Source organism: Clarias gariepinus, unplaced genomic scaffold, assembly GCF_024256425.1.
Source record: "Clarias gariepinus isolate MV-2021 ecotype Netherlands unplaced genomic scaffold, CGAR_prim_01v2 scaffold_30, whole genome shotgun sequence".
In the NCBI taxonomy this organism is placed as follows: domain Eukaryota; kingdom Metazoa; phylum Chordata; class Actinopteri; order Siluriformes; family Clariidae; genus Clarias; species Clarias gariepinus.
In genome coordinates, this window is record NW_026520997.1 from 978254 (window position 1) to 1003628 (window position 25375).

Sequence of the window (25375 nt, forward strand, 5' to 3'; positions counted from 1 at the left end):
TAAAGGGTTAAACCCCAGGAGGAGGGGCAGTAAAGGGTTAAACCCCAGGAGGAGGTGCACGGGCAGTAAAGGGTTAAACCCCAGGAGGAGGTGCAGTAAAGGGTTAAACCCCAGTAGGAGGGGCAGGGGCAGTAAAGGGTTAAACCCCAGGAGGAGGGGCAGTAAAGGGTTAAACCCCAGGAGGAGGTGCACGGGCAGTAAAGGGTTAAACCCCAGGAGGAGGTGCAGTAAAGGGTTAAACCCCAGGAGGAGGTGCACGGGCAGTAAAGGGTTAAACCCCAGGAGGAGGTGCAGTAAAGGGTTAAACCCCAGGAGGAGGGGCAGGGGCAGTAAAGGGTTAAACCCCAGGAGGAGGGGCAGTAAAGGGTTAAACCCCAGGAGGAGGTGCAGTAAAGGGTTAAACCCCAGGAGGAGGGGCAGGGGCAGTTTCACGAGTCGCACCGGTTCCCCGCACATTTCCGCGCTGTGCGTTTCACCGATGATCAATAACCCAGATTAGATCTATAATATCCGGTTTATATAAGTGAACAGACGGAGATCCGGGTTATTTACCGAAACTTCATCAGGCATTAAAAAAAAGAAAAAGAAAAAGCGCGGGCTTTTGGTGCCGGAAGTTCAGGTGGAGGTTCTGCAGCCCCGATCCAAAGCATCTGAACACCATGTCAGGGGTGAGAACATCAACACCCAACATCTCACAGCATCGGATTCTTACTCCGAGCTTCTCTTCTTCTGCTTTTAGTCGTTATTGGTGTGTTTATATGATTCAGATTTCGGTTCTGATACACAACTTTCGGTTTCACTTTTCTGAGTCTTTCGAGAACTCTGAAGTCTGGATACGATGATCCTCTTAAAAACCTGCCTATATAAGACTAAACTGACTTTTTTGTATGTCTTGAATGTTATGTAGCAGATAATAAACATTAGAAGATCATTAGACATGTGATGATCAGTGTCATAATAAATAGATACAATTTTAAAACTTAAACCCAGGACCAATATTTTTATCCTAAATGATGATTAAGATTATAGCCTGGATTCACTTCTGTTAAACATTCTGCAGACTCGTGTTTTTTTTTTCTTTTTTAAAAAACGAAAAGTTTTGTTGCTGATGTTTAGAGTGAAATTCCACAGACAACCATTAGATGTCGCTGTTAATAGTTAAGATTCAGTAATCAACTAATATATACAGTAAGTTTTTAGAGATAAAATTTTCTAGTTTTTTCATCATATATCAGAATCGATTAATCTATCAATTTAATACAAAAAAATTAGAATTACATGCATCACAAACAATATGATTGATGTTTGATTATATAATTTCAATATAAATAAAGAAAAAGCGCTGGCTTTCAGTGCAGGAAGTTCATAATGTAATGCCGGATATGTAAAGATACAAGGCTAATTAGACTAGTTGTGTAATATTTAATTACAAAACCAATCATTAAATAATTTTTATTTGAGAATGTAAAGAACATGTTTAAATCCAAGTTAAAGTTAAACCTAAACCGAAGCATACCAAACATTAATGCAATTTTTTCCTTTTTTTCTTTTTTTTTTTTTTTTTGTCTTCAGGTCATGGAGGTATGTGAACTTCACACTCCTGCACCACACCCTTCACTGCGTAAACCACAAATTTTCACTCAAAGAAAAAAAGATACTAAATTGTACTTTTCCTTATCTGAGTTGTGGTACCATTATCTTCAAATCTACTTTTGGCTGGAAAATGTGTCTATAGTTTTAAATCATATAATTTTGAATATAGTTTAAAATGTGCTATAAGTAAGGCTAAATATATTCATTGACCGACATCATCAGAACAATATTTATTTTTTTCCATTTCTCCAGGTGGATCGGACGAATGTGCGACTGTGTGGTAAAGAGATTTATTTTCCTCATTTCAACAAGTGTAGATGTGGGTCACTTACTTGATCAATTTACAGGAGAAAACATGTCACAAAGGATATTAATTTGCAAAAAGGTGGCTGTAGGCCACATATCTTAACCTGAACTGATGAGAATTCGCAAGAATGACAAGTTATATTTGAGAGGCACTAATCTGATTATTACCTTCCTATAATAGGTAATAATTGTTAAATAGGTAACAATATTATGTTACCTATTAAACACCCATAAATTATATTTTATATTATGATAGATAGATAGATAGATAGATAGATAGATAGATAGATAGATAGATAAATAGATGGATGGATGCATGGATGGATGGATGGATGGATGGATGCATGGATGCATGGATGGATGGATGCATGGATGGATGGATGGATGGATGGATGGATGTCCTTTACTAATCTTTGACAGGAACCTTGCCTAAAAGCATCTGAAACTCATTTATTAGCAATGCACTCTTTGATCGTTCCAGGTGCTGTTTTTATCGATCAGCATACAGACATACTTATCCAGAGAGCCACTTGTGTGGAACCCATATTGGACAAGCTTCTAAGTGTGAATGTCATCAATGACGAGGAGTACCAAGACATTAAATCTGAGAAAACACCTCTTAAGCAAATGAGAGCTTTACTCACGGGGCCGATGAGATCCAGGGGTGATCAAGGGAAACAGATTCTCTACAATACTCTGAAGGATCAGCAGCAGTTAATGATGGATGACCTCGGAGCTGCTTGAAAAATGTATTTAATGTTGTTAACGATGTTGTCTAAATTGTTACCCAGTGCCATACTGTACATATACTGTACAAATCAAATGTATAAATAAGATAGATATGGCTAGAGAAATTAGGTTTATAAGAATCATACAGTAAATAAATAAAAAGAAGTGATCTGCCAGATTGACTAAAACATGTGATATTTAATTACAAATCCAAGCATTTAACTTATATTACTTCACAGGTAACTTCACAGGTATGACTAACTATGAATGTGAAGAATGAATTCCTAGTTTACGCAGTAAAGGGAGTAACACAGGAATGTGAAGTTCACATACTGTACCTCTCTGAGCTAAAGACAAAAAAAAAAATGCTGAAAACTGAAAAAAATGAGAAAGAATTACATTAATGTTTGGTATGCTTTGGTTTAGCTTTAACGTTACTTAAAATTGGATTTTTGCCAATGTTCTTCACAATTATCATAGTTTTGTATTAAATAGATATATTATAGATACCTGGGATATAATTAAAAATAATTTAAAATGATTTAATTTTAAATAATTAAATAAGCTGAAGAATTTTATCTCCAAAAAGTTTATATTAGTTTATTACTGAATCTGAACTATTACAAGATGACCAATGAGGCTAGCAACGGCTTCATCCAATAGTTTCCTCTGGAAGTTTAAAACATTAAAGCATGACCAACAAAACAGGAGAAATTAACCCCAAAATGGTAACTGGATAATCATTCACGTTGGGTTTCAATCCATTCACTTTTCAAAACGTTTTAATATAAAAATTTTAGGTCTATGAAATAAAAAAAAGTTGCGTGTTAGTGTTTAGAGTAAGAAGTGTTCATATAACACAAAGCAAATTTATAGCAAGAGTCTTGATTATAGTCTGATCAGATATGAGGGTAAAGGTCAGGAGTTACCGTAAGTAAACGAACCAAAACAAAACTACCTTTATTCCAGTGCTTTTTTAATGCTAACATTAGAATTAGTGAAGACGATCACTAATTAGACCATAAACTTTTGCTGACTTCTTGTCATTTTAAGAATTTTTTGTAATGTACTCTTTGGTTCAATCAATTTCTTCCTTTTCAACTAAATTTTAATTACCTTTTTTATCTATTTCCACAAATTCACAATCTGACGCTGACCCAAACTAATCACAGCATTCTGAGTACATTAGTCGTGAGTGTAGAGGTAGCTAACAACATTAACATATACATACTGTATATATACACGTACAGTAGATGTGTTTTCTTATTTATGTCCCTCTAAAGTCAGAGGAAAAAGAGCAAACAGTGGGGTAGGAACCCGGGTTCGAACCCGACTGAGCCACCACTGTCCCCCCCCCCCCCCCCCCCCAAAAAAAAAACATTACGACAAATCACAGCTTGAACTATCTTGCTTTCCATGTAATCTATCTTATATATTAGTTTCACCTTTTAAGTTGCATTACTGAAATAAATAAACTTTTGCACTATATTAGAATTTTTCGAGTTTCATCTGTATGTCTTTCGTGTTTTACTGTAAATTAAGCGCAATCTGATTAGAACAGATCGCCATCTGGTGGCCATATTGTATAAAAACGTCAACATGTTGATAATTATTAAGGTTTACAGTTTTATGAGTAGTTTGACATTTTTTAAATCAAAAACATTTTTAAAATTGAGGTTTTGAAATGAATGACAAGTTCTCTAAAGTAAGCTTTGCAAAAAAATGCAAATTATCAAAATTCTAGACGTCCAGGATTTTAATTTGAAAGAGAGCGAACCCAAATAATTAGTAGCAAAAATAATTTCACTGATGTTCTTCTTTCAGATATGAGCCAACGCATGAAACCTTCTGCTGTAGAGCCCCTATCAGGGTGACCGTGCATTTTTTTTAGTCTGTCGGACTCGGACTTGGTTTTGATCTGCACAATAATAATAATAAAAAAAGAATCCTTGGTTCAGTAAGGACGAACACCAAACTTGGGCAGTCTTATGCCAGTAGGGCTAAATTAGGGTCACTAACCATTGTAAAGTGACTTTTTTTTAAAAAACTTAATTTGTGGCTAAAAATGCTGACATTGCTGCACTGAAGTCGCCTGATTTATTAGAAGTACAGTGTGCTCGTCTCAATAGCATAGTCTTTTATTCCCATTATCAGCACAAAAGATAACGTTATAGAAAACCACAGGTCATTTATAACGATCTAAATTAAACATTAGTTATGAAGCCTTAGTTATTTAAGTAACTTAATTTTGACAGTGAATGTAATTTTGTAACAACATTAATCTCATTAAAAATTATCTTAAAATACAAATTTGTTTAAATCTTTAGACACTTCAGACACAGTTTCCCCTTTAACAATATTAGCTAGTGTACTTCCTGTTGCCAAGCAACAAATTTAAATTTGTAAGAAATAAAAAAAATATTTTTAAACAACAAAATAACTATAAATATTTCCAGGAAATGAATTTAGACACAACGACACCTCTCCCCACCTTTCCCACATTGGACCAACACCCACAGCCCTCAGGATAAACCCAGCACTTTTTATTTATTTATTTATTTTTCAACATTGTAATATTATTGTATATTGTGTGTTAAACATGCTCTTTGGATGGACAGTAAAAGTTTTTGTCTGATCCACTACATGGGATTTGTGGACGAATTTAATGAATGTCTTTAATTAGTCAGGATTTTTCTTTTTATTTTAGGTTATATCCCAGTGTCCTGGTGTTATTTATGAAGTAATCTGGCTGTTTTATCACCAAAATAAGTATTTAAATTTATATGTAAATAAAATAAAATAAATGAAAAAAAAAAACTGAAAAAAAGGTTGAACTGTAATTATAGGCGTGTGTCTGCCAAAGCACTGGTCACGGCATGGTTCTTTATCTTTTCTTTATTAAATCGACCCATTTCTTTATTAAACTCTTTACTAATGAAGTGAATAAAGTGCTATTTTATTGCATTCAATCAGCAGTGTTAGGCACACACACACACACGTTACTGTTTCGCTGTCTGAGATGAACACACCTCAGCTACATGCTACATATAACACAGCTAACATCGCTAAGTTTCATGAGTGACCTAGGAAAGAAACAAGCATTTAAATGGACTAGCGTTACAATCATTACACAAATTTACAGACTAACAAACCTATAAAGAGACTAACTTTCTTTATATAACTGTAAAGTAACATAGCAGTTAACATGCTTACCTACAAACAAACATATCAACAAGCAGGCAAATTTAAAAACTAGCCTTACAGTTACAAGGCTAATTTACCAACTAGACAGTTTCTACAAACATTGATACAGGGTTATTAAAAATATGATAACTTAAAAAGTAGCATAAGCCTAACAGACTAACTTTAAAACAAGCATATTGACTAAAGACTAACATACCAGTAAATATGCTAATCTGAAAACTAGTGTAAACCTTAAGAACTACCATACCAGTAAATCAACCAGTAATCTGCTAAGTTATTGCCTAGTATTAAATAGACAACAGACTGTCATACTGTACCAGTAACTTAGCAGGAAAATATGCTAACTGACAAGCTAGCTTTACAGTGAATAGAATAGTTTACAAACTAGCTTTAAAATAAATAAGGTCACCAAAAAACTAGTAAAGTTAATAGATTAGCACAACAAATGAGCATTAACAGTATTTAACTCATATGTCTGTAACCAGTGACGCCCAGATCAGAAGCGCTAGTCCTGCTTCACCTGCTGCTTTTCAGAAACATGAGTGTGAATTTATTTATGTTTAAGACTTTAAAGATTTTTCTTGTGAGCAGCAAAATGTCCAGGATTCCTGGCTCCTTATAAAAACAGAAACACTCAGTTAGAAGAAAAACATTCTATATAATAAATGTAATAAATAAGAATACACAAGCACAGCAGAATTACTTACAGTATTAATAACAAATCCTACTCCAAGTGCACGCCATCACACGTGTCCTTCGAGTCAATAAGTCTTAAAGTGTAAAGAGATTAGAGGGAAACTTACAAACACATAAAACAGCAATCAGTGTTTAGTAAAATAATTGTCTGACCAAACCGGTCGATTATGAGCATGCTCTTCTAAATCCTGACAAATGCTACACAGCCCAGAGATTTGAAAATACGACGTTTATCTCCATGTTACAGATTAGCCAGCTTGACAGTTTATTTCATTTCATTATTGACTTTGAGATATAAAAACAGAAACCCACTTGTTTTTTGCACGCAGAGCATTTCTGGCCTCGCGAGCTTCGTTTTCAGCAAAGATTTTTTTGTAGCAGTAAATCAGTACACCGATCAACCACAGCTGCAGAAAAATGATGATGACGTACATCATGATCTCTGAAATCACTGCCGTCAACTCAGGTTTGGCTAAAGGAAGCAAAACAATTAATAAACAGATAAACCATACAGGTGAGCCAGACAGATATACTGTTAAATAATTTCACACTGTCTTATGTTCATCCAGTTAAACACTGTCTAGTAAATGCCTCGGGGGGGAAGGGGGGGGGTGCAGGGGGGCATCATCAGTATCATTATCAGTAAGCTGTGCCCACTATTTTCTTTACCAGCCAAGAATAAATGTTTGCAGTTAATTTGTCTAGAGTCTAGCATGCTGGAATCTCAGACTGAAGGAAAAAACCTGCTCTGAAATGTGTAACGTTTGTGTCTGTAAGCCAAATTGCAAAAAAATATATATATATCTTCTGCTCTCTTGAGATCTCTACCACTAAGAAAGTGGCCGTACTATATTAACTCCACCCCCAGAAGGAACAAAGTGTTTTCATATATGTTTTAGTAAGATTTAAGTATATAATTATAATTAAATATTATTTTAGACCTGATAATAAATCTTTTGTGTACACTTCTGAACCGCTCACCGCATACTGTCATTATTACTGTGATATACTGTTGTTACAATACCATAAATTTTTATGATATAGTTAAAATATCCTAAATATAGCTACATTATTTTAGAATATAGTTACAATATTTTAAACTTTCGTGCGATAGTAACTGTGCAATAACATCTATTTTTAACTGTGCAATATTATATTACCTAGTGCGATTTGATTTGATTGAAAGTGTAAATACTGTATTGCTTTTTTTCTTCCTTTTTTTGTATTTATACACTGTATTGTGTATAAGTATTTGTTTTTGAGGTCTGTCACTACTTTATGTTTGCACATTGTTCTTTGCTGCTGTAGTGTAGAACTTTTCCCACTGTGGGACAAATAAAGGTAAATCTTATCTTATCTTATTATACCACTGTAGTTCAAAAATAAATAATAATTTAGATCAATGACTATTAAATAAAGCAAAAAAGAATATATAATTTTTGGGGGAAAATCTCACAAACAAACAAACAAATAAATAAAGAAACAATTGATGTCTTTAATATAAAAAGTTATCTATTAAATAAATGTAGTGTAATGAAATATATTGGGTTTAATGTATGATGACATTTATTTAAAAACTTAGAAATACTTAGAATATTAAAAGAAATTAAGTTAAGACGTTACCTTCTGCCAACACGGTGAGCTCCACTGTCTTTTTGATAGTTACATGTTCGTTATTAAGCGGGAGGAAAATTGTACGCTCAAACGTGCACGTGTAAGTGCCAGTGTCATTAAAGGTGACGTTCCGGATGTAAATGGCTCCGACCTGAAGGTCACCAGTTCCTTTGGTTCCACGCCACTCGAGACGAGAATGGAAGTCCTCGTGCAGGATGGTGGAGGTCGGGTAATCATAATGGAAGATCTGCAGGTTAGAGGATACAAGCTCACTGCTGCTATGGTGATAAGTCAGGTGTTTTGTTTGTAATTTGTCTCTTGTGAGTGTGAAGCGACCAATAATGTTGGTGCTTGAGGGTGTGGCCACACCACCATGAGAAAGCCATAACATTATCTCCATATAGCTTTTAAAGCTAAGTCATTAAAGACACATTGAATAAAGCACTACTGAGTGACTGCAGGCATTGGTCAAGTGAGCTAACTGTGTTAGTTATAAATGATCGCCAGAGGCACCAACCATCTCTGCACTTCTTCATTCCAGACTTTTATTCCTAAAATCTTATCTTCTTATTTAACACCATTTCACCAATAGTGGAATGACTTTGTTGCAGAACAAATAAGCACCAAAGCACCAAATGTGTCTGCTTTGCTGGTAACTTATGACTATGAACTAGCATCAGGCAAAGCGTGTGTGTGTGTGTGTGTGTGTTCTGAGTGCACTGACGTGGGAGAACTCGTCTCCTCCAGCCGGTTTGAAGTGCCAGTCCACTGTAGCAGTGCCGCCGATTTCCTCTCTTTTCTTACAGGAGATGCAACCCAACAGGAAGCCCTGTCCAACCACCGCCTCCGTCATGGAGTCCACTTCAGCACAACCGCCATCACACCACCGCACTGTGGATTGTTAAAACAAAGACTGAGAATCACTGCAAGGGAAACACACAGTCATGACGGGAAGACGGTTCTGTGTGCCATCATCCTCCCAGGCTGTAAAGCTTCCCTCTTTAAATGTGTAAATAACAACAACAACAACAACAACAATAATAATAATGATATGATAATATTAAAAAACTGCACTCTGATCGGTCAGAAGCTGTTGATTAATTCTCTATGACAAGATTATACCAATGCTCTCATTTTAATTCGGTTTCCATAGTAACGTAGATGCTCCTGGTAAACAACCATGTGCAGTGAAATGCGTTTTTGTAACATTAATGGAAGGAGTCTCCAGTGTCGTTGTTGTGTAACAGTCCGAGGTAAAGCTGTAAATGTCAGTTTTATGGCATCTTCAGGACAGAGGAGTTTACGCAATTTTACGTAATTTTCTCTTACTAACTTAAAGAGAGAGAGAGAATACAGAGAGACTGGTGAGGGAACAAGCGTTTCCTCAAATTTGTTTCACTGACATTTTACACCATTAAATGTAATTAACTATAAATATACTTGTCTGCACTTTTTTATGACTTTATAAACTGCTTTAAGTATAAAAAGGAATGAACTTACCACACATGCAAATGAGACAAAGAGCCCAAAGTGATCTAATTAGCGGCGACATTGTCAGAAAAAGTGCTTTAAAATCTATTCATGAATGAAAATATCCCAGACGTCACGTCTAACATGTTTTTGGTAAACACGTGATGAGAGATATCTTCCTCCTCAGTCAGTCAGAGTGACGTACTTGTTTTCTCTTCTTCTTCTTCTTCTGCGTTTCCCACTTTAAAACCCCCCCAGTAAAATCCAGTCCTGTGTTTTTGGGGGAGTGTATGTGTGTGTGTGTGTGTGTGTGTGTGTGTGTGAGAGAGAGAGTGTCTTCCTGTGCCACTTGTGTTTAGCAGAGCTAAGTTTAGCTCATGTGAATGTATGTGTGTTCATACGACACCGCCTTCACACTGCAGGCCAGGACGTAATCTGAGCAGTCAGCATTGGATCGCTGCTTTCAAAAGTAAATGCAAAATTTTACACAAATTTTACACAAATTTTCTCTCGTCTGCTGGAGCTCTGAGGTTAATGAAACTAACAAATAGAGACTAAAATCTGGTCTGGCTTTAAATGCAGCCTTTTTCTGCAGTTTTATTTTATTTTTTCACAAAAAACATACGTCTGCTCAGCCAAGTGTGTAATCACTAGTGATAAATGTTGATAATTTAGATGTCCAGTAAAAGATAATGATTAAACAAAAACAGTGCAGAACAACACATGACCTGCTTTATATTCTAATTAATTTCCCATTATTATTATTATTATTATTATTATTATATTTACAATGGTATCTTAATATATAGATATAAATATTTTGTCTTAAGGGTTATTTATTTATTGATGTATACACACAAACAATTAATATATGAAATGTTTACAGAAATTCCCAGTTTTTTTATTACAGTTAATTTTGAAGAACCAAACAGAAATCAGTAGTTTATTTTATCACACTTCTCTCTCTCTATCTCATTCTCTTTTATTCTATCTTTCTCTGGCTGAACCTGAGAACAACTTAATTTAACACAAAATCTGGAATTACATTATAGAGTATTGCTATAGTTTTAGAATTCTCTGGCATGTTACACACTGATATCATCACACCTCCTCTAAACACAACCTGAAGCTGTTAGTTACCAAACTGGGCAGGAGTTCATGTTTCTAAGTGTGATTATCAGTTTGGTCACTAGATGGAGACAAAGTTAAATAGACCACTGACAAAACTAAACTGTATACATAGTGCATCTCAATAAATTAGAATATTATTAAAAAGTTTTTTTTTTCAAAAATGTAATCCAAAAAGTGAAACTCGTACATTAGATAGATTCATTACACACATACTGATATATTTCAAATGTTTATTTTTTTGTCATTTTGATGATTATGGCTTACAGCTAATTAAAACAAAATTCAGTATCCCAGAAAATTAGAATATTACTAATATTACATGAAATGCCAAACTGAATTCCATCTGAAAAGAGGATTTTGGCCCACTGAGCAACAGTCCTTTTATGTCCTTAGCTCAGATAAGACGCCCCCGACGTTGTCTCTGGTTCAAGAGTGGCTTAACACAGGGAAGGTGACAGTTATAGCCCACGTCCTGCACTGACTCCAGCTGCTGTCCACTCATGTTGAATCTCCCCCAAGTTCTTCAATGCGCACCATTTCACAATCCTCACAAGGCTACGGTTATTCCTGTTGCTTGTGCACCTTGTTTTAATCATTTTTTTCCTCCATTCAACTTCCCGTTAATGTGCTTGAATACAGCCCTCTGTGAACAACCTAACGCACTGAACCAGCCTGAGAGACGTTTAAAGGCTCAGGGAACCTCTGCAGGTGTTTTGAATTAATTAGTTAATTAAAGTGTGACACCATTGAATCTTCAATATTGAACTTTTTTTACAATATTCAAATTTTCTGAGATACTGAATTTTGGGTTTTCATTTGCTGTAATTGTGACATACTACTACTGGAGACGTAAAGAGTGTCTCACTCACCCCACTCACTCATTCACTCAGCGTCTATACCTCTTTATCCTAGGGTCCCGTGGGGCCTGGAGCCTATACCAGGCGAGGTGGGGCACGAGGCAGGGCATGAGGCAGGGCACGAGGCGCGGCACACCCTGGACACCCTGGTGCCAATCCATCACACACACACAATGTCTTTGGACTGTAGGAGGCAATCCCACCAAGCACACACACACACACACACACACGTGGGAATTGAACCTGGAGAGGTGAGGGAGGTGCTAGTGCTAACCCCTACACCACTGTGAACCCCCGCCTAAAGAGTGTCTCACATTCATTTAATCTAATTTAATCTGAACAGAATCTTGTGGAAAGATGGAATTTTCTGGAAAACGAAGTACGATTTAAAAGATAAACTGCCTCAGTAGCACATAAAGGTTTCGTTAGTTTTAAACTCATTCAGTTTTTTTTTTCATTTCATTTAATATAATTTATTATTTTTATTTAATTCCTCTGTTCGGTGCAGGAATTTAAATGTTAAATTAATCAACAAAATGAGCAAAACCGAAACCCGCTGCAGCCTTGTCACGTGCTCTCCTGCTGATCAGACTCAGGTAAACATGACGGGTTTACAGCGTGCGCATGCGCAGAACACATCCTGCTCCTTTAACTTTCGCTTTCCTTCACACGATAAGTTTCGTTTTCCTGATGTGGGGAATAAAGCGCCTCTCATCGGCCGCGTCCCAAATCACACCAGCAGCAGCAGCAGCCTGAGACACTGAGAGACTGAGAGACAGAGACAGCCTGAGGAGGACACTGTGCGGTTAGAGACACTACAGCAAAACTACAGAACAACATCTCATCACTCTTCTACTTACTTACTGACCTGCTTACTGAAGGCTTTACAGGGAGTTAGAGGTAAGACACCGGATTCACAAACCTTCTTTTATTAATTATTAATGACGTATTTATACTTGATGACATGTTGCACAGGGCCACTGATAAAAGACACAGCAATAATAATAACCATAATGTTCCTCTTCCTGTGTCATATTGTTTGTGTTTACTTCTTCATGCATATACTTGTTGTGAATCTCTCTCTTTTTAAAATTACTATTATTATTATTATTATTATTATTATTATTTCAATTGCCTTATTTAAATATAATTTCTGAGAGATCAAGAGTATTGTTTATAATTTATGGCTTTTAACCATTTAACCCAGTGGCATTGTTTATGAACTGCATCATGAAGTGAACTTAACACAAGTTAAAACAAATAAGTTACCATTTATATATTAAAATGTCTAGAATAGTGGTTTCTTTATATAAAAAGTTTTGCAGATTATTTTTTGTAAATGTCCAATTTAACCTACCGTATAACTCCAGTGTTTTGTATATCCAGGACCGAACTGGTCTCACGATGGGAGTTCAGGGCCTCAAGACCTACATTAAGAACAGTGATGTTCTGAAAATTCGTTGCTTTAGAGACAGCAAACTCATCATTGATGGATCAAATTTGTGCATCTGTCTTTATTTTGAGTCTAGTCTGGACCAAGTGCACGGTGGAGATTACGAAGGATTTGAGAAAATAGTCACATTGTTTTTTAGCAATCTTAGACTGTGCAGTATTGAGCCCTACGTGGTGCTTGATGGTGGAGACGACGCCAGTGGCAAAAAATTTGACACCAAGATGTCAAGACGTCAGGATAGACTCAGAAGAGCCAATGCCATGACCAGGGGACGTTCAGGAGGTATTTTACCAATTCTCACCAAAAAAGTCTTTAAGCAGATCCTTCGAAAACTCGCAGTTCCCTTCATTCAGTGTCTGGCAGAGGCGGATTGGGAAGTGGCCGCATTGGCCAACGAGTGGAACTGTCCTGTTCTGTCCAACGACAGCGATTTTTATATTTACAGCCTCAAGTGTGGATTTTTGCCCATCACTCATTTCCAGTGGAAGAAAGTGAGTCTGCTGAGACGCAGTCCGAAAAATAATTACATCCCTACCAAGTCATACCATATTCATACTTTATGCAATGCTTTTAACCGCATGAACAAGTATCACCTTCCACTTTGTGCCACCATCCTTGGAAACGACTACACCAAACTGGACAAGAGTGTGTTTCCAAACTTCTCAAAGTTCTCAACCAGACCTGGAGGAAGCGCTCAGATCGATGGCTTACTCATTTGGCTGTCACGGTTCCCCAGCCCAAAAGAAGCCATCACTGCTCTCCTTAGCCCCCTGGGGAGAAACAGGAATTCTGCCAGCATGCGAAAAGCAATATATCAGGGAATGGCAGAGTACAGACTCAATCCCAGCTCCATAGCCCAGTTCTTCATGAGTGGAGAACCACCGATAAGGCCTCCAGGCCCTTTACAGAACCTGCCAGACTGGACTCTGAAACCTTTGGCAGAAGGCACAATGGCTTCCATCATAATTAAAGTCCTGACACGGCAGAGCATCATGTTGAACATTCAAGTGGAAGATTTTGATCTGAGCAGCAGCAATGAGACGTCGCAGCTGATTAGACAGGTGACGTACGGCGTTCTGCTGTGTACTAGGTGGCAGAAGGTTGGTAAACGCAGCACTTCTTCTGGAGAGGAACAGCAATATAATGTGGAGGAATACAACAGGCAGGGAATGACACTGACCAGCTCCATGGTTCCAGCTCTTCTACCAAGCCGTGTAACAGACCTTCACCTGGACTCACTGTGGGAGGTAGTGCTGAGGATTTATCTGTTTATCACTATGATTTACATTAACTGGTGAGATTAGATGTGCATTTTTATTTTACAAATCACAATTCCCAAAAGTCATTACTTAGGACTCTTTCTATTTATTCTATACATGCCAACCCTTGGTTTGGAATCTTCTGTTCCAGTCACCAGAAGATGTACGCCTACAGATCCTGTTGGATGCTCTGTGTGTGTCTCCTGTGTTCAATTCACTCCTCATCCCAGTAAATCTGCAGCTAGCCGTGTACGTCACAGGTTTCTGGCTAAATCATGCAAAGCCCGAGCCAACAGCCGAAATGTTTTGGGCTTTACTCATTAACCTGGTCTACGGACACCTGTGCAGAGAACATCAGACTGCAATAGGTAAAGATCAGACTGAGATAGGCACAGATAGACAAGTGAGAGGAAACTAAGGCATGTGCAGGTCAGATAAGGATGGATAAACAACAAAAAGGAATGATGATCAGACGAGATTAGATGAGCATAGACGAGACTTTCATTTTAATCTCCATTAGTTTGATCTTGACCTTGAGAATTCAAGATCAAACTGATAGAGATTAAAATGAAATGGATAAGTAGAGCTCAAACTGGACATATTAAAAATCAAACACAAGATCACAGCAGACACAAGAAAAGAAAGATGAAACCAGAGAGACCCAAACCCAAACTAATCAGAGATCAAACGAATATAGTTAAAGTCAAATCTGAGATAGTTAAAGATAAACCAAATAAAGTTATAAAAAAACAAATAGTTAAAGCTCAAACACTGAATAATTAAAGCTCAACCATAGATATTTAAAGGTTAAAGCCAGTTTAAGTACAAATTGAGATATTTAGAGATCCAACTTAAATAGCTAAACCAGAGACAGTTAAACACTAAACAACAATAAAGTTAAATATTGGCCTGAGGTAGTTGAAGATAAAACACAAGATAATTGAATACCAAACAAAAAATAATTAAAAATAAAACCAGAGATACAGTAGGTGAAGACCAATCTCAAGATAATTAAAGATTAAACTGAGATATTTAAAAATAATAAGAATAGATTATTCCAGATTGCTGCAGCAGCACTTTATTGCTAAAAAGATTCATTACTTTCCCTCAGAACTGTGACTTGTCTTTTGGACATGTGGTTGATGTCTCCTGTTCTTCTTCTGTACGCAGAGGCAGGCACTGTGATTTTGAGGATTAAAAACCTTCAGGATCGCAAAGGTGAGAAGCATTTGGACCTGGAGCTGGCTCACGCTTACTGTCAGTGGCTGTCCTGTTTAAAGTGCAGTCTCACTCTCAATCAGCTTCTGAACCATCCAGTGCCCGACCCGGACCTAGTGTGGTACGTCCACTTCTTATTCTGTATGTTTTCTCAGGCATGATGCAGCTTCATGCTATAATTATGGAAATCAGTAATTAAATCATAACAGCATTATCTATTATGCCATGCTTAAATATTCCCCTGATTTAATTCAGGAGTTTACTAATTTTCAATCTTACATAGCTATAAAATAAAATAAACTGCTTATCTGTGGGGATTTTAATATTCCTGCATGTTTTTCTATTGATTTTAACAATTTTCTGGACTTATTTAACCTCTCTCAGTCAGTTAAAGTGCCAACACACGAAATGAGACACACCCTGGACTTAGTGATCTCATTAGGACTCTCTCACACTATCTGGGATGTGGGTGATTCACGCTTCTCAGATCACTACCTACTGTACAGTAGTTCTGCCCGACGTCCTTTTTTAAAGATTCACAGAGATATAATGCTAGCAAGAGATACCAGCTTCCCAGTTGTATTGATCCTACTTGACCTCACAGCAGCCTTCGACACCATAGACCAGAAGAAGAAGAAGAATGAGAAGATTCTTATTTCTAAAAACCTGGTTGGAATCCGGGGTACAGTGCTTAACTGGTTCATATCTTACATGCCAAACATAAGTTTTTTTGTGGGATGGGGTGATACTATGATCCCTATGGTGTACCACAGGGATTAATACTTGGCCAGTTGTTGTTTTCCCAACATGCAGATATCTCTGTGTAATATAATTAGAAAATCCAATGTCTCATTTCACTTTTACGCTGATGACATCCAAATATATGTTCCTTTAAAACCAGATTCACTTACTAACATTCTTTAGGCATTACTCAATCGCCTACATCTGGTTCAGAATGCTGCAGCGCGGCTTTTAACAGGTACAGTACCAATAAGCGTGCACACACCGCCCCGGTCTTTTCCTCTCTCCACTGGCGGTACAGTACAGTACAGAATTCACTACAAAATCGTATTATTTGTTTTAAAATCTCTTTAAATCTATTTAACTGATCTTATCCATCTGAGGACCGTTAATTATGTACTGCTCGAAGTGCCTAGAACAAGATACAAATGGTGGAGAGATCGTGCTTTCTCAGTGGCAGCTCCTAAGCTCTGGAATTCTCTGCCTCCTGATCTCACTTGTGAAAAGGAATTCTCTACCTTTAAAGCTAAATTAAAGACATATTTACTCATCAAAGCCTTTGTTTTAGAGTAGAGGGTATGGAGCTTAGGCTCCTGCTTTTTATGTTTAAAACAATTGTAGTGTGTTTAATGCTTAAATTTATCCTGTTTTAGTTTTATTATTTACTTTTATTTACTATTTTATTTTATAATATTACTCTACTTTATTACTTTTATTTTAACTTTAATTTTATTACTATAATCGGCACATAGATACATGTGCTTAGAATTAAAAGAAGTTTCATAGATCATTACAGATAAACTCTGCTTGACCTCACCCTAGGTTATTAAACAAACTTATATGATCTAATTAAAAAAATGTTAAAAGTCATAGGTGTGGGTGTGTCAAAGATAACTTGATTGACAGCTTGATAGAGCACAATGCAGTGAAAATAAGATACGAATGTAATCTGTGTGTGTATTAGAATACAGCAGCTTTTTTAACCGTTTAGAGACCTGTTTAGTTTTGCTGGTGAAGCTTAACAAGGTCAGATTTAATTTGTCACGTTTTTCTGTACAAATACGAAAACATTAAGAATGTATATAATATGAGCATTAATTTGTTAGCTTGTGTAGCAAAAATGATAAAAAAGAGGCTGACATTAATGAGTGTTGTGTTATTGCTGAACTATGATCCAGGTTCAACAGTGTGTGAACTCTGTGTGCGTTCCTCAGGTTATACAACGGCCCTCTGGTACACGCCGTCGCTCACGAGCTAATGAGGGGCGTCGAACCCGAGTCTCTCCTCGCCGGAGCCTCTTTAGCCGTAGAGCTTTACCGAAATCTACAGGCCACATTGGAGCGTGAGCTGGACAACGACTTCCTCATAAGAATGAGGACGAGGGCGGGGCCGCGGGGACGCAGAGTAAACGACGATCCAGCGGACGAACTGAGCAAAATGTTTAAACATCTGATGGCCAATGAAGAGGACAATGACGATGGTGACAAGATCTACGAGGAAACCTGCAGCGTTCGCACCAGACACGTGAGCCGTGGTCACATCGAGGATCCGAGAGCCAAGAAGTACGAACGTGTGAAGTGGTGCTAGATACGACTGAAGCAAGATGAAACGTCATCTGAAACACTACCATTAGAGTCACTTTAATCATTCTCACATTTTAGTAAAAACAAAATAGGAAATTATTCCCAGCACATTACCTTTGATTTATAGTGAAACGTCTAATGAATTGCACCAGAATTATTATTTTTTTACTCCACAAGAGGGCAAGGAGTTATTCTTTTTACTCCACAACTTACTCAGGTGTGTATCAGCATGTGTATGGACTGTTAAACAATCCTGCCATGGCAGTATATCAGCATCAGCCATATAAAACCCTGACCCAGTTTACACATGTGCCAGAGTTATTTTTTTGCAGTAATGTAAAACACGTAATATGAGTTAATCAGCGTGTTAGTTACCGTGTTAAATGTTACTGATGATGTATTAATGGTAAAGTTAAAGAATAATAATGAGCATTATCATAATCATTGTGTCTATTAAGACATTGTGGAGGTCATGTGCATGGGCCAGGAGCAGAGATGGAAATGATTATTAGAAAGTATAATTGGGTTAAAATGAGATTGGAGTTGCTGTGGGGTTTCAGTGTTTTGTTTTTATAACTGTGGAAATAACTGTATTTATATTTGTCTGTAATTAAATAATTGTGAAAAACAATGACAAGGAAATAGTTTTTCAAATGTTTTAAAATATTTTAACAGAATTTTTAGTTGATTTCTTTCCTTTAAATGATGGGACTTATGGGCGAATCATATAATAAATTGTTAATTCAATTCAATTCAATTCAATTCAATTTTATTTATATAGCGCTTTTAACAATGGTCATTGTCTTAAAGCAGCTTCACAAAAATTAAAATTTTTTTAGAAGTGTGTATGTGTGAGAAAAATGTGTCTAGATAATAATTAGATGAATGAATGATGAATGAAATGTCCCTGATAAGCAAGCCAAGGGTGACGGCGACGGTGGCAAGGAAAAACTCCCTGAGATGGTAATAGGAAGAAATCTTGAGAGGAACCAGACTCAACAGGGAACCCATCCTCATCTGGGTGATAACGGATAGAAATAACATCATGTGTGTTGTGCAGGTGAAAGTTCAATATAAAAGAAGTTGTGTAGATTAACATGAAGTCCAGTTCAGCACAGGGAGTCAGTAGGTGCAGAGGGTAGATGGGATCTGGATCACTGGAAGCACAGGAGCAGGATGTGTAGCGTCAACCATTATAAAGCAGAATCCAGCTGGAGCTAGTCCTCCTCTGGATGCCTTGGGATGGGTAGAAAAGTACAGAACAGATGGAGAGAATTAGCGTAGTTGCCATTCAGGATAGATGTACTGGAGTATGAGGTTATGGGATGAGTTACGCGTATGCCAGATTAAAGAGATGCGTCTTGAGTCTACTTTTAAACTGGGAAACTGTGTCTGCTCCCCGAACAGTGTCTGGAAGGCTATTCCAAAGTTTTGGAGCTAAATATGAAAAAGCCCTACCCCCTTTTGTAGATTTTGAAATTCTGGGAACTACCAGAAGTCCAGAGTTTTGTGATCTTAAGGAGCGTGGTGGATTATAGCGTATCAGAAGACTGGTTAGGTATGTGGGAGCTAAACCATTTAAAGCCTTGTATGTAAGTAATACTATTTTGTAATTAATTCTAAACTGAACAGGTAGCCAGTGCAGGGACGATAATATTGGGGTTACATGATCATATTTTCTGGATCTAGTGAGAACCCTGGCGGCTGCATTTTGGACTAACTGTAGTTTGTTTATTGAGGATGCAGGACAACCACCTAGTAATGCATTACAATAGTCCAGTCTGGAGGTCATGAATGCATGAACTAGCTTTTCTGCATCAGATACGGATAGGATGCTCCTAAGTTTGGCAATATTTCTAAAATGGAAAAAGGCTGTTTTTGTGATATTGGAAATATGATTTTTAAAGGACAAGTTACTGTCTAATATCACGCCCAGGTCTTTTACTGTTGAGCTGGTAGTACCAGTACATCCTTCTAAACGCAGGCTGAATTGTGAAAGCTGTTGTGTGCTGTTTTTTGGGCCGATGAGTAATATCTCTGTCTTATCTGAATTTAGTAAAAGAAAGTTATTGGTCATCCAATCTTTTATGTCCTGGACACACTCGGTTAATCTAGACAACTTGGGTATTTCGTTTGGTTTTGTTGAGATGTATAATTGGGTATCATCAGCATAACAATGGAAACTAATCATATGTCTTCTAATGATGTTACCCAAGGGAAGCATGTATATTGAGAACAGCAGAGGTCCTAAAACTGACCCTTGTGGGACCCCATATTTCACTGGCATTACACCAGACAGTTCTTCATTTAGATCTACAAAATGGTATCGATTAGACAGGTATGATCTAAACTATTTTAACGCCTGTCCCTAAATAACGATGTGGTTTTGTAGGCGATCTATGAGAATATTATGATCTATGGTGTCGAATGCAGCACTAAGATCAAGTAAGACTAGTATTGAGATGCAGCCTTGGTCTGAAGCTAAAAACAAGTCGTTCGCAATCTTTACTAGTGCAGTTTGAAACCTGACTGAAAGGATGTTGTTTTCCAGTAAAAATGTGCATATTTGAGCTGATACTACTTTTTCTAAAATTTTTGATATGAACGGAAGGTTTGAAATCGGTCTGTAATTTGTTATTTCATTTGCGTCCAAATTAGATTTTTTAAGAAGCAGCTTAATAACTGCCAACTTGAAAGGTTTAGGGACGTGACCTAGAAGTGGCTTTCCAACCGTAAGCATCACTTCTTTTAAAAATCTGGTTGGTATTGGGTCTAACAGGCACATTGTTGATTTAGCTGAGGTGATAAGTTTATACAGCTCTTCCTGTCCTATACTTGTAAAGCACTGAAAATCTAAATGTGAAACTTTAGGCTGAACTGGATCGTGAGATACTATTAGAGGTTGAACCTCCGTTATTTTCTTCCTGATACTATTGATTTTTTCATTAAACAAGTCCATAAAGTCTTTACTTCTAAACTGTGATGGGATACTCTCTGCGGGCATCTTAGGTTTTGTTAGGCAGGCTACTGTACTAAATAAGAACTTGGGATTGTTTTGGTTTCTTGCTATCAGTTGGCTAAGATGCTCGGTCCTAGCGGTTTTTAGAGCCCGTCTATAGCTGCACATACTGTCTTTATACGCAATTCGAAAACCTTCTAATTTAGTTTTCCTCCATTTTTGCTCGAGGTTACGGGTTGCTCTTTTTAGGGCACGAGTATGACTATTGTACCACGGTGTAAGTGTATTATCTCTAAATTTTCTTAATCTGACGGGAGCAACAGTGTCTAATGTACTGGTAAAAATAGTGCCCATGCTGCTAGTCACTTCATCTAGATCATCTGCATTTAGGGGTCTTATAAGAATTTGGGACAGATCCGGCAGATTACTTGTGAATCTGTCTTTAGTAGTCGGATTCATATTTCTAACAAATTGATAACGTGGTATCAAGTATAAGTCTAAGTCTGAACATTGAAGATATTTGAGGAAAAAAATAATTTAGGGGGATGTAAGATGAGTAATGGAACACATCAAGATGTTTTTTGGAATCCAGTCCTCACTTGTGTTTAACAGAGCACACACACACACACACACACACACACATACACACACACACACGAGCTGTGGTTAATGAACCTAACAATTGATGGAGGTTTAGGACAAGAGATTAAAGTCTGTTCTTGCTTTAAATGCAGTCTTATTCTCCTGTTTGACTTTCTTTTTTCACAAAAACACACACATCTGCTCAGCCAAGTGTGTAATGACTAGTCATAAATGTTGATAATTTAGATGCCCAGTGAAAGATATTGATTAAATAACAACAGTGCAGAACAACACATGACCTTCTTTATATTCTAATTAATTTCCTATTATTATTATTATTTTTATTATTAATAATAATAATAATAATAATAATAATAATAATAATAATAACAATAATATTGTTATTTTTGCACACATAATGTAAAAACAACATTCTGTTTGAAAAAAAATTCACAATTCTGTAAGGGTTCACCACCAGAGGGCACTGTTTTGGTTTTGTAGTTTTTGTTTGTAGACTCAGTTTTTTGTTTTTTATTAGAACTAGACACAACAATAACAAATATACAAAACTATTAAGACATCCAAATAGTACAAAAAATAAAAAATAAATATAAAACAAAACAAAGGGTTTACATTAATCATTGCAAACATTATTTTACAAATACTTCTTCCCCGACAACTACATACAGCAACTAAATAAAAATAATTATAGAAAACAAGATGGAATCATTTTAATAGAATAATCGCACATTAATAAAAAACGCAATCCTCCAACCTTTTTGAAAATATTAAAAGATATAAAAAACCAAATTGAGTCAGGTTTAGGCAAGCAATTTCTAAGCCATTTCACTATAAAAGTATAATTTAAATCACAAAAATCCAAAAGTTCAAACCCGCCTTCATTTCTGGAGCCTTTTCTTAAATAATGATATATATTCCTTTAAACAACTGTATTAACAAATCATAAATTTTTTTACAAGTACAATCATGAACGGAAAGTGACAATGCTGGGTAAATAAATCTAGAAACCCCTTCTACCTTGGTTAATAAAACTCTGCCTATCATAATCAGGTCTCTTTGAAGCCAATTATTAAAGATTCTTTGATTTGCTTTTTGTAGTTTAGGGAAAAAGTTTAACTCTTGTCTCTCTGTCAGATCTTTAGTAATATTTATTCCTAAATATTTAATATTATTTTTAATTGGGATATTGGACAGAAGCTTTTCACCTGAATTATAAAGACACATTATTCACATTTATTAACATTTAACCTTAATCCAGAAGCATCGGAAAATTCATTTACTAACTGTAAAGCTGCAGGCAACAGTTCTTTATCTCCCAAAAAAAGAACAGTATCATCTGCAAGTTGAGATAATCTAATCTCTTTACTAAAGATACTGATTCCTTTCACAGTTAAAGAGTTCAATATTTTAATAGAGAGACACTCTACAACTATAAGAAACAAAAACGGGGATATAGGACAACCTTGACTTCTCTACAAACAGAAAATCTTTTAGAAGTATTTGGATATACTGTAAGTTTATGCAGCTATTAATACCTTTATGAAACATTTCAATAATAGAGATAAACCTCTCTCCAAATCTAAAAATTGTAAAGCCTTAAACATAAATTGATGCTCGATTGTATCAAAAGCTTTGTGGAAATCTAGACAAACCATTAACGCTTCTGACTCTACCAAAATCGAATAATCTAACAAATCCAAAATTAGTCCAATGTTCCAACTTATATGCCTTCCAGCCATAAATCCTGTTTAACACTCACTGATGATTTCACTTAGACCTTTTTTCAAGCGATTTGCATAAATATGAGATAATAATTTATAGTAATGTTATAGGACGCCAGTTGTCTAAGATCAACTGATCTTTATCAGGCTTAGGCAACAGAGTTACTAACCCTTGTTTCATAGAAGATGATATTTCCTTTGTTTCAATACATTCCTTATACATTTTAAATAAAGGGTTCTTAATTAGGTCCCAGAAACAAAGGTAAAACTCCACTGGAAGACCATCTGTACTTGGGGACTTATTTTGTTTTATTGAACCGATAGCTGTCATCATCATCCCATCTTTCCTAAGTTCTTCATCACAAAGGTCTTTAAATTGGGATGAGATAGGTGAGATAAATTCCTTAATAGACTCAAAGAAATTAGAACATTTATCTATTTTAAATTCAGATTTATATAATTTCGTATAAAATAATTCTGCATAATTTGAAATTGATTTTGGGTTTGAAGTTATTACATCATCAACTTTGAGAGAGGAGATAGTGTGTCTTTTGTAATTTCTTTTTTCTAATGCAAAAAAATAACTGGTATTTTTTTCTCCTTTTTCCAACCACTTAGCTCTAGAACGAATAAATGCACCTTTTGCCATATCTATATATATTAGATCAATTTGGGTTTTAATAGTCTCTAATTCTTTAATATAATTTTTTTTATCTTCTGTAAGGTTTTATTTTTTTAAATAAGAGTCTAATTCTTTCATAAGCTCCTGTTTCTTTTTCAAAGTAATATTTTTAGTTTGTTTACTAAAGTGAATAGGAGACTGTCTAACCTTAAACTTGAATAACTCCCAATTTTAAATACATGTCATTTGCTTATTTCTAAAAACTCGTTGCACTATTTCTTGAACCTGATTACTAAAATCCACATTCTTAAGCAAATTATTATTTAGTTTCCAATATCCCCTTATGGAATTATTTTTAACCTTGCACCCCGAAAGTGTCAAGACAAGCATTTTATGATCTGAGAGAGGATATTCAACTTCTGGTACATATTTGACACAGTCAGTACTGACCAACCATAGGTCAATTCTTGCTTGTAAGGTTCTACAGGAATTACTCCAAGAGTAAAATTTTCATCAAAATTTAAGAATCTCCAAATATCCACAATAGACAACTGTGAAGACAGAAATGAAGTAAATTTAAATTTTGAAGAGGATGTAGTATGCGGAGGAAAATGATCTAAAAAATCATCTTGGGCATCATTAAAGTCTCCACCCAGTATCAAAAATGCATCTTTATATTTCTCCATTAACATTAACACAGAATTAGGGACCTCTGAGGACATAATTTTGGCTTGGACAGAATAATTATACCCACAGATATTACCTAAAATAAAAACCAAATTATCAAACTTAATAACTATGAATAACCATCTCCCTTCTGTTGAAGAAAGCGATTCTAGAACATCGCCTTTAAACTTGTTTACAAGAATAGCGACACCTGCAGAGTGGTGAGAGGCATGACAACTAAATATTTGGTCACCCCATTGAGAACGCCACCATTTTACATCAGTTTCGCAGGAATGATATTTGCGTTAGTACGCCTAACAAAAATAAACATGGATTTTCTTTTTGTGCTGTATCGTAAACCCCTAACGTTAAGAGAAACAATCTTTAAACAACTAAAAACCAAATCAGACATAATGAAACTTACTTGGATGTCAGAACAAGATTATGTAAAGAACCCTGAAACAAGAAAATTCACAAAGTAATCGGTATCTATTAACTCTTTGCTGAGAAGAGTCACATCATCTAGTTAGGTCTTTCGGACTGAAAATTGAGTGTACATCTTCTTATTGACTGACAAACCCACAGTCTGTGTCTTCTTTTCAGTTAATACTTATCTTGAAAGTCAACAGACAATTTTTCTCCATCTATAAAGGCATCTGCTCCACGAAAGTAGGCTCTCTTCCCTTCTTTCCTCGACGCTTTTATCTTTGGCCATAGCATCCTTCTCTGCTGTCTTTCTGCGAACGTCAGATCCTCTGTTAGACGAACACCTCTTTTCTTAAGTCCTGGATGGTCCCGTGCAGCTCTCCAAACTTTCTCTCTGTACACACGGAGTGCAAACTGAATGATAACTGGCCTAAGCCGGAGTGCTCCCCGATCCGAACCGTCCAACTCTGTGAATTGTGTCAACATAAAATCGAATGTTATCTGCCTCTTCTGGAGTAAGACTT

At 36.2% G+C, this 25375-nt stretch overlaps 3 protein-coding genes across 4 annotated transcripts; 2 read left to right on the top strand and 1 right to left on the bottom strand.

Annotated features, from left to right (window-relative positions):
- The first annotated feature begins 412 nt into the window (after nucleotides 1–412).
- Nucleotides 413–3954, top strand: pycard (PYD and CARD domain containing). Its single transcript, XM_053490674.1, has 3 exons — nucleotides 413–668; nucleotides 1846–1873; nucleotides 2381–3954. The coding sequence occupies exons 1-3, from the start codon at nucleotides 660–662 to the stop codon at nucleotides 2641–2643; spliced, it is 300 nt and encodes a 99-aa protein (XP_053346649.1). The 5' UTR covers nucleotides 413–659; the 3' UTR covers nucleotides 2644–3954.
- A 1584-nt stretch (nucleotides 3955–5538) lies between these two features.
- Nucleotides 5539–9901, bottom strand: si:ch211-225p5.8 (uncharacterized protein LOC555567 homolog). The gene is made up of 6 exons (XM_053490647.1): nucleotides 9643–9901; nucleotides 8867–9033; nucleotides 8152–8389; nucleotides 6841–7000; nucleotides 6540–6602; nucleotides 5539–6447 (listed from the first exon to the last, which is right to left on the bottom strand). The coding sequence occupies exons 1-5, from the start codon at nucleotides 9692–9694 to the stop codon at nucleotides 6557–6559; spliced, it is 663 nt and encodes a 220-aa protein (XP_053346622.1). The 5' UTR covers nucleotides 9695–9901; the 3' UTR covers nucleotides 5539–6447; nucleotides 6540–6556.
- Nucleotides 9902–12290: 2389 nt separating this feature from the next.
- Nucleotides 12291–18567, top strand: LOC128516949 (protein asteroid homolog 1-like). Of its 2 annotated transcripts, none has more exons than XM_053490646.1 (5): nucleotides 12291–12500; nucleotides 12971–14300; nucleotides 14464–14680; nucleotides 15483–15651; nucleotides 17486–18567. In XM_053490646.1, the coding sequence occupies exons 2-5, from the start codon at nucleotides 13005–13007 to the stop codon at nucleotides 17856–17858; spliced, it is 2055 nt and encodes a 684-aa protein (XP_053346621.1). In that variant the 5' UTR covers nucleotides 12291–12500; nucleotides 12971–13004; the 3' UTR covers nucleotides 17859–18567. The 2 variants fall into 2 exon arrangements, with proteins under 2 accessions (XP_053346621.1, XP_053346620.1); XM_053490645.1 differs by having other exon boundaries at nucleotides 12987–14300.
- The last annotated feature ends 6808 nt before the right edge of the window (nucleotides 18568–25375 follow it).

Bases quoted from the DNA above. Each gene is read 5' to 3' on its own strand.
- pycard (XM_053490674.1), top strand. The intron at 1,874-2,380 runs GTAAAGAGATTT...TGATCGTTCCAG, and splicing joins GACGAATGTGCGACTGTGTG to GTGCTGTTTTTATCGATCAG.
- LOC128516949 (XM_053490646.1), top strand. From the start codon at position 13,005: ATGGGAGTTCAGGGCCTCAAGACCTACATTAAGAACAGTGATGTTCTG. The intron at 14,301-14,463 runs GTAGTGCTGAGG...CTTCTGTTCCAG, and splicing joins ACCTGGACTCACTGTGGGAG to TCACCAGAAGATGTACGCCT. The intron at 14,681-15,482 runs GTAAAGATCAGA...TTCTGTACGCAG, and splicing joins AGAACATCAGACTGCAATAG to AGGCAGGCACTGTGATTTTG.
- si:ch211-225p5.8 (XM_053490647.1), bottom strand. From the start codon at position 9,694: ATGTCGCCGCTAATTAGATCACTTTGGGCTCTTTGTCTCATTTGCATG. The intron at 9,034-9,642 runs GTAAGTTCATTC...AACAATCCACAG, and splicing joins TTGTCTCATTTGCATGTGTG to TGCGGTGGTGTGATGGCGGT. The intron at 8,390-8,866 runs GTCAGTGCACTC...TCTAACCTGCAG, and splicing joins GAGGAGACGAGTTCTCCCAC to ATCTTCCATTATGATTACCC.